General features: G+C 32.4%; 2 protein-coding genes across 2 annotated transcripts; one reads left to right on the top strand and one right to left on the bottom strand.

Annotated features, from left to right (window-relative positions):
- The first annotated feature begins 1030 nt into the window (after nucleotides 1-1030).
- LOC106773821 (metalloendoproteinase 4-MMP) lies at nucleotides 1031-2230 on the top strand. The gene has a single exon (XM_014660577.2). The coding sequence runs from the start codon at nucleotides 1102-1104 to the stop codon at nucleotides 2182-2184; it is 1083 nt and encodes a 360-aa protein (XP_014516063.1). The 5' UTR covers nucleotides 1031-1101; the 3' UTR covers nucleotides 2185-2230.
- A 10393-nt stretch (nucleotides 2231-12623) lies between these two features.
- Nucleotides 12624-13657, bottom strand: LOC106773923. Its single transcript, XM_014660690.2, has 2 exons — nucleotides 13499-13657; nucleotides 12624-13228 (listed from the first exon to the last, which is right to left on the bottom strand). The coding sequence occupies exons 1-2, from the start codon at nucleotides 13594-13596 to the stop codon at nucleotides 12943-12945; spliced, it is 384 nt and encodes a 127-aa protein (XP_014516176.1). The 5' UTR covers nucleotides 13597-13657; the 3' UTR covers nucleotides 12624-12942.
- Between the last annotated feature and the right edge of the window lie 222 nt (nucleotides 13658-13879).

The raw sequence follows: 13879 nt of genomic DNA, 5'->3' as shown, positions 1-13879 counted from the left end.
AAATATAATTAAATTTATAGCAAGAATATAAAATATATTAAAAAAAATTATATCCACTTTTTAATAGCTAAAAAAGCGTTAATACAATTAAGAAGAATAGTTCTCTAAAGTTATTACATTAAAAATTATTTAGTCATACTCATATCCCTAGTTTGTTTCTTGTATTACACTTCAATATCAATCTAATTAACATATTTAATTGATAAACTAAAACAAGCAAACAACGTATATTCGTTAGTCAACTTGTCAATTTCACATGAAATTTGCAAGCAACACTGTGGTATAATGCAGATGAATTTCCCAACATCCTAATTAATAAACTTTGATTGTTTTTCACATTCAATTGACTTTGAGTAAACAATACGTTTGAAAGATGTGAGAGAAAAGACATGGACAACAACCAACAATGATGGAGTGTAACTAACTTCCATAGAACATTGATCTTTTCCCCTCCTTCAAGAGAAAACAACTCTAGACAAGTGTGTCTGTTAGACCTGAAATTGTCACTTTATCTTGGAACAGTTACCAGCAAGATTTTCAAATGAATTTGCTTTGCTTTTTAAGTTACTTCATAACACATGAACCTATTTCGGAAGGTGACACAAATATATCAGTGAGGTATATGGTCTAAGGATTGTTTATTACAGCACACAAAACATCATAAGATTATGAAAAAGTTATAACAATAATTACCTGATATCAGAAGATCTTAAAGATATACGCCTCCAATATCTTCAATACTTGAAATACTAACTTGGATTATCTGATCAACAAGTGTACTAAATCTGTTCAATTAATCACACGTGTGAAAGAAGTTATATATGCAGGTTTTTTAGTAAAATGCAAAAGCTATCAGCTGATAAATCATGAAGATGAATAGGGAGATTCTGGCTATTATTTAGCCTGTTGCATTTTAGATGATATCAGTCTTATCCTTGTACCAGACCATATATATGAATCATAGGCAAATCAATGTTCCAAAATGGTTATAATGATTAGTTAATTGATCCTTGTTTGATAAAAGTTGACTCTATATATTACTTCGTACCAAAGTTTCCATCTATATATTCCTTAAAATTTACAAGCTTTGAAGCGACAACCATGTTCCTTTCACTCACGTATTCGTTCACTTTCTTCTTCACTCTCATCCTCACATCGTCATCACCTTCACACATTGCAAAATTCACACCACCAGCCACCAAAATATCCATCACAAGCCGCAACATTCAAAGCCTCAACAATGCTGACAAAGGGACTAAAATCGCAGGTATATCGCAGTTTAAACGATATCTACATCGTTTTGGGTACCTAGAAAACAACAACAGTAACAGTTTTGACGATGAATTTGATGTCGTGTTGGAATCTGCTCTGGTTAGATACCAAGGAAACCTTGGTCTCCAAGTAACCGGGAAGCTCGACTCCGACACGGTTGCTCAAATGATCACACCAAGATGTGGTGATCCAGACACAAACGCAAGACACCAGAATCATGTCCACAAAGTGCATTCTTCAAAGAACTTCGTGTTTTTCTCCGGGAAACCACGTTGGTCACGTTCAATGCCGATGACACTTACCTATGCTTTCTCACGTGAGAACATGATCCACAGTTTGAGCATGAAAGACATAAGAGAGGCGTTCCGACGTGCATTCTTGAGATGGGCTTCGGTTATTCCTGTTAGCTTTGCTGAGGTGAGTGACTCCGAAGTTTCTGATTTGAAAATAGGGTTTTACAAAGGGGAGCATGGTGATGGTGAACCCTTTGATGGGGTGCTTGGGGTGTTGGCCCACTCCTTCTCGCCGGAGATCGGGCGCCTCCACCTTGACGCGGCAGAGACATGGGCGGTGGACTTTGAGGCCACCGTGTCGGAGGTGGCGGTGGACTTGGAGTCGGTGGCCACACATGAGATTGGACACTTGTTAGGATTGTCTCATAGTTCTGTGAAAGAGGCTGTGATGTATCCGAGTTTGAGGCCAAGAGATAAGAGGGCTAATCTCAACATTGATGACATAAAGGGAGTGCAATCTCTGTATGGATCAAACCCTAATTTCAGATCAGAGTGGTCACTAGAATCTGATATCTCGGCAAATAAAGCTTCCAACTTTCTCAAACCTTTGAGATTGGCTTCTACTTTGATAATTATAATTTCTCTCATGCATAGTTTATGTACATTATACTTCATTTGAACTATTTTGGACACTTATATTTTGACAATTTTTTTTAATAATTTTTTACAACATGTGTTATTATTTTATTAATTTATTTGAATTTGTGTTTAAAAAAATATTTGAAATAGATCAATCACGTCTTACATATACATTGTCAAAAAATTGTTAAAATAGTATTCTTAAAAGAATTTTTTGAACTCTTTTTTTCTCCTTTTCTATGTGCTTGTACTTCTTTCCAACTTTTTATTCCTTTATGGTTGTCAAGTAGAAACTCAATGATGATGTGGGGTCGAGTATGAAGAGGTACGAAGACCCTTATAAGGATGATATATATATATATATATATATATTTGAGTATAGTAGTTGACATATATATAATGAAAGGGTTGTTGTTGTGATGGTAATGATAGTGGAAGAGAAACTAATGTTATAGTTGTTTAACTTGAGATTTTGTGAGTAATTGGTGTCTCCTATTTCTCTTTAATCTAATATTTTTATCTCAATTTTAATCGATTTTATCTAATTGTTATCTATATCACAAATGAGCTTGGAGATCATGATTAATGAAGGATTTATATATGATTTTATATATTATATATATGTGTATTGAAACATTTATGGGAGGTTTACTATATCAAAGTTTAATGACTATATCCCATTAATTAAAGAACTGAATATTGTTTCAAACGAGAGAAAGAAGGAAAACTTAAGCAATTCAATGTTATTCATCTCTAAAAAAAAAGTTGTGAAATTATTAATGAAATTATTTCTTAATAATACACCCCCTTTAAGAGCTTTATATAGTCTTTTATACCTACCAAAGATGGAAGGTATTGAGAGCCATTTGATTTGGCAATAAGCATGTTACTTTTTAGCAAAAAATTCTTTCATCTGAAGGAAATTTCCGAGGATGTTGATGGAAGCTTGGAAGGATAAAACATAAAAAGAGGTCTTTATTATTCTTTTAACAACCGATTGGGGGTCCTCTCATGAAAGATTAATGGAAGGTGGTGGTTGTTAGAATTAAAGTTTAAGATTTTTTAAATACTTTAGCAAACCAGAAATGTATTTAAATCCAAAAAATGGTAACAATATGATCTTTTAAATGTTATGATCTGATATGACTTGAATCATATGATATATATAATGGTACAATTCATATTACTTGCTATATAGTACTTTTGTTTCCTCTCAATCACAACATCTCTATGATCATCATCTTCCTAGATGTGATCACCTATATTGCCTAATATTGTATGTCTTTCACTGGAGATATCATATAACCATGATTTTATATATGTATAGGGCTTCGTCACGATTTTTTTGAAATGATCCTAGCAACATACATGGTTAAAGTTTAGGCAAATTCTTACGTTTAGGGATCATAGAAGACATATTGAAGGTTGAGAATATATTAAGTAACTTTTCATAAGTGAATAAGGATATAAGAATGTTTATAGCATGAAAGTAATACGATTATTAATGTATTTTTCTCTTCATCAACTTTAAGTAAACACTTTTTGTACCGGTTATTTTAGAGATTATGTTATAATTTTTTAATTAAAGTATATTTAAACAAGATAAAAAATATATAATTTTAAGTTTTCAATTCATAATTGAAACTTATTATTTACTTTATGTTTCGATTCTTTTTTAACCAAAGTGTATTCTTATATATTTTTTTTCAAAAAAAATATTGTTTTAATTTCTTTTCAACCTCACTTTTTTATTGTAGAACCACCATAGAACCATGGTGCTATCCATCAACAACAAATAGAGTCACTATTATACCTTTCTCACCACCATATTAAATAGAAGAGATTAAAAAAAATATTAGCATTAGGAAAAAAAGAATTATGAAATAGAAAAAAAAATGTTAGACGAAAGAACAAACCTCTAATCGTTTTCGAAACTGGAGAAAAGGGATGCTGGTAATGATAGCACAGTGACACACTTCACATTGACTATAAGGAAAGGAAGGAAGGAGAGTGAAGAAGTGATAGCAAAAGTGGTAGCGTGGTTCGTGTTTAGCGACGAGGAAGGGAACAAAGTAGCTCTTGCAATGAAGAACTAATGCAGCAGTGCAAATGGAAAAACTGGGTGGGAATGTAATTTTAACTCTAGTAAACGAATAGGTCTCAGTTTTTTAAAGAGTCGAAACATATATCAATATAGACTTCGGTTATTTTAGAACAAAAGCCTATAATTGTACTGAAAAGTTAAAAAAATTTCATTACAATTCATTTTTATTAAAACTAAAAAATATTAAATGATTTTAAAAGTTTTTTTTGCACTAGTGATTGTATATATTACACATATCTAATTTGAAGAATATTAATATCCTATATGTAATGGGTGTATATGTGATAAGTTTACTTTCGTCAACTTTGAGAAAAATTAACTATAACTTGATAGGAAGTTATAGTGGTTATGTTATTTATTTTGTTATTGTAGATCTTTGTATAAGGGTTGAGTATCCCTCGTTTACCTTATATTTTGTTTGCCTTGATCAGAAAAAGAAAAAAAAAACATGTATACATTTGTATATCTCTCTTAATGCAACTCATTATTTTTTTTTATAAAAAAGTCTAAAACATTAGTGCTTCATTGATATCTTTTATTTATATGGTTCAGTAATTAATGTATTTTTTTTATATTTCTCTTTTTCATTATATTTGTTAATAAGTAATAATAAGTTAAGACTATTAAGCGGGATTAGTTTTATATTTTTTTATTTATTTCTTACATAGTTGAAATGTAATATTTCTTCATCGTAAATATATGTTATTTCGCTCTTCACTATATCAACGATATACCTTTCTTAAATTCTTGTGACTTTTTGTTTTAGACAAGCAGTACAAAGATAATAATATGTCTAATTGATAGGCTATCCATTTTGGTGAGTAAATTATAACAACTCATAAACTTTCTTTTCACAATTTCACTAATATAACATGCCTTTATTCAAATTCGATCCATAACTACTTATAACTACTTAGGTTATAAACTTTGTGAACATTAATTATGCAATGCATGATTCTAACTTTTGTAATTCAAAGTAAGGTTTTACCAAAAAAAATATTTTCATAATTTGTTAACACATAAAAATTAAAGTTATTATCTTAAATTTGATACACTTCATGTCAAAATTTACTAAGGATTTATTTTGACATTACCAACGATTTTAACCTAGCTAAATACATTTCTTAATGTTATGAAAATCGTCAGGAAAAATAACGTCGATAAATACTTACTGATAGTTTTTCGTAAAACTGCTGCTACTTTTGGGGGTTTTTAAAATCGTCACTACTTACAAGGGTTTTACAAAATCGTCGGTAGTTGCTAGGGGTTTCTAGAACTATCGCTACTTTAGGGGATTTCCAAAATTGTTACTAATTACAGGAATTTTTCCAAATCGCCAGTACTTGTTGGGGTTAACAAAATCGTCAGGACTAAAAATCATTTTAATAACTTTACATGGGAGTTAAAGGAAGTTATGAGAGTCTTATCCTTCTTTAGTAAGCTTTTTGAGGTCAAAAATTTTATGGTTAGGGAGAATGTAAGAACCTAGAAATTAGAGTATTATAATTGATATGAGTTTTAAAACAGTGAGACCAATTATTTTAATGTTAAAATAATTCGATAATATAAATAGAAATTTATAAACACGTATCATTATCTAAAACATGTATCATCTCTCTAGAACTCTTTCTCTATACTTCCTCTCCTTCCTCTCTAAGATTTCTAACTCCTAAGTTATCTTTTTGACGATCAAGAGGTATCTAGGTAATCACAACAGTGATATGTTCAACTTCATCTAATCAATCTTTTAGAAAGAGTAAGTTAGTATCTACTCTTTTTCTCAAGTTGAGTTTCCTTCACACATGTAGAAAGATTCTTTATTGCATGCATATTCCTAGAGTTTTTGTGTGTTTTATGTTGATCATTAGTCCTAATGGTCTACCATGATCAAAATTGTATGATCTGTAAGTATAAATAGAGTTATCTAAGTTGAGGCATGGATAGTTTGCTTTCTAGAGCTTTTTGTGCCTTCCCACCAAGTAAGGGAAGTTAACATTTCTTTAATCTCATGTTAACAAGTATCAATGTTTGTTTGACAGGCTTTAAGATTTATGTTTTGATGAATATGTTATCTTTACAAAAAACGTGTTGAATACCGAGGGCCTATAACCAACGGCCCCAATGCCTTCGGTAATGATGGAGTGACATAAACTAATGTCCACGATGATTTAAGTCACGAGAATTAGGTATTCCTTCATACCTTCCCCCAAATTTTTCAATTTCTCTCCTTTTTGTTCTCATGTGAAGCTTCCCCCTTTCCCTTCCCTATTCTGCTGGTGCCCTCCATTGTGCCTTCCAATATCGATTTGAAGAGAAATTATGGGAAAAGTGAGGGTTGGTTGGTTGACGCCGGTTCGGGGATTCTTTGGCTAGGATTAAAGACGACGGTTTGGGGGTTCTGCGCCTAGGTTCGTTGAGGTCGGTTTGGTGGTTCTGCGGTTAGGTTGGTTGACGCCGATTTGGGGGTTTTGCGGCTAGGTTCGTTGACGCAAGTTTCGGGGTTCTACAGCTAGGGTTTGCGGGAGATGTCCGGAACGTGGTGGCAACGAGAGTCTCACCGTCTAGGGAAGGCTGGTAGATCTGGAGCGAATAACGTTGCGATGGTAATGGAGGTAACGAGACACGTTACGACTGCTTTCGTGGTGGCTCTGCCATACTGCAAAGGGAATAAGATCGCGATTCGGTGACTTTCGTAGGGGGTGTGCTTTCTGTGTGTTTCGTATTTCTGATCTTGCGAAGTCGGTGGCATAGGGAAGATGACGACTTTGGAGCGACAGCAGCGAGGGAGATTGAGGGTGGAGGGGAGGCACGATGGTGATCCGAGATGCATCAGCAACGTCTGAAGCGTGACAGTGATGACGATGGGTTCACCGGATGGACGTCGATGAAAGGTGCCTTGATGCTTTATTCTGTTTGTTCTGTGCAAGTGGATGATATTGATATCAGATGGGGCTTGTTAAATGGAGCTATGAAACCTTAGAAGACTGGGTTCAGATCACTCTTGGTGCTAAAAAGATTTTAGCACAAGCTGGATTGACTGGGTAGGAGGGGACTTAGTGGATCCAGTGGAGATTGATACAGTGGCTAGGATGGGGCCGCAACAGGTATTGTGAAAGTGAAAATAATGTACACAATCTATGCTTTTGATGCAAGTGAAAAAAGATCTTGAGATAAAATGAAAAGGTTCGTTTTACATCTCATTTTGGGTATCTATTGGTGCTAAAAGGGGTTGAAAATGAAATTTGGTTCATTGTGTATGACAGGTAAGATGGAGCGCATTTGTGTTCTGGAATTATAGAATCCCTCATTTTGTGTTTTGAAATGTTGTAGTATGTACCTTTGGTGTTCTGGGTTCTTATTGCTTATTAAGGATGTTGCCTCTCTGAACTTTTATGTAATGAAATCAGAGATGTCTCCAAAGGTAGCCTCTCCAAAGAAGCTACTGATATGTTTGAGACGTACATATATACCATGGGTGACCGCCCTTATGCATTGGAGATGGCTAAGCTACTTGATCCTCAAGGAGAGTACTTCTGAAATCATTTTATAGAGTTGATTAGTGACTGCATTTTTTATATACTTGCACTATAGATAACTAATCTCTGCATGTTCAGTAAGTTTTACTTTCAATATTCCTTAAATGACTTGAAGATTTCTTAAATTACAATTTTAACAGTGCACAATTGATCTTATGTCACTGTCATTTAATTTTATTTAACAATTGTAATTAAATTTTGTTGCAGGTCTTGTTTGCGGCATGGGTGGAAGGTTAATTAAATATTGCTAATACTTAACTTTATTTCATATATAAGGTTAATAATCAAAATCCTTACAGATTTTCATAGACCAACAAGAGGACTGGAAGCTTCACTTTATGGTTTAGGCACAAAGGTACTTTATTGGCATTTTGTTTCCATTGCTTATGTTATACGTATATCTAATTTTAAAATTTTTTTTCTTTATATTTCACAGCTAGAGTTTCAGAGTCAGTTGCATGAAGCCAGAATTATTTATCTTGAAAATGAATCTTGTACCAATTTAAGTTGGGATGGAAAAGGTGTACCTGATATCATTGTGAAAAATAATATCAGCAGTAAGAATGTAGTGTTGGTGATTTCTCATTTGGGGTGTGGGACTCGAAATAGTTAGAGTATAGGAATGTTGGGATGCTTGGGAATGAAATATTGCAAAGGTCGTCGGTAATGTTTCAGACAAGCAATTTACCGACGGCTTTTTGGCTGTCGCAAGACCGTCAGTAATTACCCTTTACCGATGGCTTTTGGTCATTACCGAGGGATTTAGGTCGTGGGTAAATCCCTTCTTTAGTGTAGTTTTTTAGTGATGTTTGTGTATGGATGAGTGAATGTAGTTTATTGATGAATATTTCTATGTATAATGTTGAATTGGTACTCGTGTGAATATGTTTTGGATAATCTGTTATAGAATTTATAGTAATGAAAAGGGAAGTGTTGTGAGGTTTTTTTTAGTCTAAATCAAGGTTTTAGGGAGGTGAAATTCTAGAAGAGAGACTTTGGTGTGGTAATTGATGTTCGGGATCTATTTTAAGGTCATTTAAAACTTGCATAGAACCTTAGTTAACCCAAAAGAGATTATGTTAAATTGGGGAGTTGTGATTTGGAAAGAGTTATAAGCTAGTTTGGTGCAAAATATGGGTTTCGAAATTCGAAATTTTGAGATAAGGGTTGGATAGATAATCTTGAGGTTTAAAGTCTATTTTTATGCTTTTTAGGAGTTGTTTAGAGGTTGATTTTACTAAATTGTGATGAGGAATGTGTAGGATTGAATTATGAACTGTAGAATGGTGTTTTAGTTTGAGTGAGTTAGAAATTCGTGGAAAAACAAGACTAATGGTGTTTAAGTTGAGTAATAAACAATTATGAGTTCAATTAAGGTTTAGAATAACAAATAAGAGTTGTAAGTGCATATGGAGGTGTGGGAGTTAGAAAATTTGAGGTTGACGGGTGTAAATTTTGCATAATTGATGTTTTGCAGAATTCTGCAAACTAGTCGGGCGAGCTTGAGATCGTTGGACAGGTACATAGTGAAATTTGGCAGTGAGCTTCAGGGGTTGGGCGCAAATTCTCGCTAGGACTAGGGAAGCTCTTTGTTTGTGTTGTCGTTGGGCATTAAGGAGTAGCTTACTGGGTGAGTAGTAATGCGTTGAGCGCCAGAAGTCTGGCACTGGCGCCCCATGTACATGTTTGATCTCTCTTGTTTTCTTTTCTTTGTTCCTTATGGATGAAAATGTTTTGTTGCTTTAAGGTTTGTTTAGCAATATAAATTCAATTATATGATGATTTATGTATGTATTGAAGTATGGTTTGAAGAGAGTTTTTAAGGTGGAATTCTTGATGGTTGTTCAAAGTAGAGTAATGTGTTAATGTAGGGACTCAATCTTAGAAGTTATCCTAATGCTCTAATATCCCATCTCAAAATCTAAAGATGTTATCATCATTAGTTTGGTTATTTATTTTTAAGACACATAGTTTTACATTTTGTTTTCTATAACTATTTAACCTTTATGTTACTATTTGATACTTTTATTTAATATTTGTATAATTATGATTTTCTTGTTAATTATTTAACATGGAAAAAAATATGTATTTTTTTTAATATTAAATACATAATAATATCATAATTTTTTTATATAATGTATATTTTTATTAATTAATTTTGAAATAATAAATAAACATATACAAACACATATATACTCATTCCTTAATAGAAATTATCTATTAAATGCAAAAATAAGTAAGAAAATAAATATTTACTTTCTTACCCTCACATTATCATACCTAATCTAAATCCCTTGGTATATAAATTCTAAATATTATGAATTTTGAAAGTTTTGATGTAAAACTTGAACTCCTGAACTTATATTAATTAACCAAATTATTCAAGTAAAATTAGGTATGCTTTTTTTAACAGAGAAATTATATTCATGACAGCATAAATGAAGCTTCTTCCATGATCTTGTTTCCGGGAAAATTAGGTATGAGCTGTTTACCATGATATCACTCTGACAAAAAAGAAACCCTGATAATTTTCATTTTTGCATGATAGAAGCAATTTATGTAAGTTGGTACCATTGGAGTGATTAACTTTTCTTCTACTCTTATCTGTTGTGTAGGGCTATCTCCAATTACGTGGTTGAAACATGCTGCTGCAATAATACAACCGCATCCACATTAATTCAACAGTTCGAGGCAAAATCATCGGTGATACAGAGGAAGAGTTATAACGTTGTTTCTTCCTCGATATGCTTAAGAAAGCCGTCACCACTGTCAGAACATTTTGGCGACCTTTCCTAGGATGTTGCTTCTTACCACCAAACTCACTTAAATGCTTTCAAAATTACATTCTCCCTTAATACATTTAACAATTTTTTACATAAATATACTGTGAAAAAGTTATTAACATATAAAATTATATATTATATGGACACGTAAATAATGTTCAATTATTATAAATAGTCATGTTTTATTTATTTTAAATTGATATAGACACAATGTTATTATTTATTCTTATACGTCTATCTTTTGAATAAATTCAACTTTGTAAATAGTATTCAAACCAAAAGTTCACACACAACTAAATGAAAGTTATGTTTCCATCACACAAATTCTTCTTAAGGTCACTATAAACTATTGATCCTTTTCGATCTCCATTTCTAACTATAATTTTGAAACAAATATAAATAATATACAGCATAAAAAGACATTTTTAAATAATTACTTTGGTAATTTATGGTTTAATCTCATTAATTCTTGATTCACAATTATAATATTTAGAACTCCCTTTTCAGATTTTATTGCTAGTAAAAAATTTATTTTATTATTGTTTTGGCTATTGTATATATATAAACCAACATTAAAGTTGTAATTGCTCATATTTTAATGTCATTCATGATAGTTATTTCATATCCCACTATACCAAATATTAAAACTTGGTGCAAACTTGTACATAAAATGTTTCTCAAATAAAAATTACAGGAATAGCTCTAAGTTTCACCCTTGTCCTTCTTCAACTTTATTTTCTATCAATTTACAATAAAAACTATCATTGAATAATGGTATATGTTTGATTTTAAAAAGTTTGCTGTAGATGAAAATTTATGAATAATTTTAACAATTAAATTATTAAATTTTCTTTACAAAAAACCTAAATATATGATAGTAAAACCATATGAAAAAAATATTGAAAACTTTTGGTAAGAAGTGAAAATAATAAAGACAATGGAGTGACAAAATGCCCTGTTCAAACAACAATGTCATAGTACATTTGTTTCTCTTCTTTTACTATTTCAAGAAATTGGTCGTAAGACTTTAATGTTTAAGTGTGTATATTAAGATATTTTACACATACAGTTGAACAGTAATCGATATAGAAGATAATAACATAGTTAATGGGAGTTTAATGAACATATATGATGACGATGTTGTCTTGTTTTTTAGTAAATGGTCAAAACAGACACAGTGGATACAAAAGCCTTATCAACTTGTGTGTACTTTGGAGATATTTTTCTCATAAACTTCTACTCAGTACTGTCCAAACTTGTAAGGAAATATCATCGTGATCAAAATGTATGGTCTGAAAACAACCACCACAATAACACTTCATGAATCATCACACCTTTTCCTTTTCTTTTTCGTTATTTTCTCTCTTCAAAATATCAGTAAAACAAAATCCAAAAAGTTCTTGCCTGCATGTATGGCTACCATTTTCTCTCTTCAAATATTACTTCAACAGTGACATAATATTGTATGTAATGAAAGAAAAAAAAAATTGAAGGTACGAGTTCTCCACTATGAAATGGAGACCCTTGATCTTCTTTTGACATGGCCAATAATAGAGAGGGCCTAGCAATTAAAGGTCTTCAATGAATCTGCAAAAGTTTGCAGATTTCAGATACTCTGAATTCTTCTCCCAAAAGGAAAACCAGTGCATTCAATTTAGACTAACTAGGCAAATGGGAGGTTCAATTCAACCCTATCACCATAGTCAAAACTCTCTTTCACATCTATCTTTTATCCAGTTAAAATCAATTTTTTTTTTAAATATATTAACCCATTTTCTTGAATTACTTCCTGATTCTATATTTATTAAAATTACCTTTTTTTCCAAGATAAAAATACTTTCTTTTTTAATGTCTTAGTCCAGAGTACTTAAGTGTTTGTACGTGTATGTCCAATGTGTCAAACTTCATTAATCCTTTCCGTCTGGAATTTGGATTCTATAAAATATAATTTCTCCATCACTTCACAAGTTCCAAATGTCATTCACGAAAGCTACTTCTTTCTTCATGTACCATGCATTATTACATCCGAAAACATGTAATAAGAGAAGGATGCACATGCATGAAAATTACTAGAATCTGCGTTGAAGAAACAATAATAGAAAAGAAGATCAACCCAGAAAGTAGGTCGAAACTAATACATTGAACTTGAAGCTTGATGGTTGTTCTTCTATTCACAAAAGGGACACTTAAAGATTATATAACAAAACAAGTAGAACACGCATAAGCAAAGTCTTTACGAAGCTGCTACTACTACTATTTATAAACTTACTTAACTAATTATTAATTAACCCTTTTGAAAAGCCTAAGAAACACTGATAGTATATATACTCTATTCTCTTGCTGCTTAAGGATGCCTTTGTTTCTTGTTTCCTTTTTCAACACATTACATCCTTCAGAAGCTTGTACCTTCGTGTGGAGGGTCTTGGTGAAGGAATAGGACTCTTCCCTTTCTCCAACCTTGAACCACTCTCTTCATGCTGCTTGATCTTCTCACCGGAATATTCCGATCGAGTGGTCCCTCCGCTGTGAGTTCCGGCCACCGATTTCTTCGAATTCGACCCAATAGTAATACCATGGTGTCTTGTGTAATTTCTCCTCTCACTTTGACACCAATCGCATATTTCTATCTCAACCTGTTCCCGGTAGAAGTTGCTACAATACCTAAAAGATTGATCATTCAGAAGAAGTGCATGTAAGAAGTGATGGGGGATGTATGCGTTTGATGATTATGTATATGAGCATATAAATATATATAGATAGATAGATATATGTATGATGGGATATGTTGAGAATAGGAGAAAGAAGTGATGCAGTTAGATGTAACTGTCAAATTAAAGGTATCTCTTTCCATGAGATGAAAAAGAAAGATGATGCATGTGTATATATGTATGGTGTGTGAGATGATTGAAGAAACTGAGAGAGCACACATACGAGTGTTGGAATCGGTGACGACAATTGCTGCAGCGGAAAAGCTTGTCAGGGAAACCAACGTCACCACACATGCAGCAAACGGTTTGAAGGTCCACCATGGTTGGTGATAGATCACGGAAGATGCAAGATTTGGAAGAGAGAGATGATAAAAGTGAAGCAGAAGATAGAAAGAAAGAGTGTTTATATAGAGAAAGAAGAGGATGATGAAGTCGGTGAATGAATAAGTGATATATAATAATAATAATATTAATAAATAATAAAGATGTTTATCCTGAAATTATATAAAAAAAAAATAGAAAAATGAAATATAGAGAAGGAGACCACAGGTTCTTTGCAGTCGTTTTCAGTTGAGGCAGGGAAGCAAGAGAGAGAACCTTAAAA

The sequence above is a fragment of the Vigna radiata genome, chromosome 9 (genome assembly GCF_000741045.1).
Source record: "Vigna radiata var. radiata cultivar VC1973A chromosome 9, Vradiata_ver6, whole genome shotgun sequence".
Taxonomy (NCBI): domain Eukaryota; kingdom Viridiplantae; phylum Streptophyta; class Magnoliopsida; order Fabales; family Fabaceae; genus Vigna; species Vigna radiata.
The sequence above is the reverse complement of the archived record's forward strand: the minus strand, read 5'-3'. Positions and strand labels throughout refer to the sequence as shown.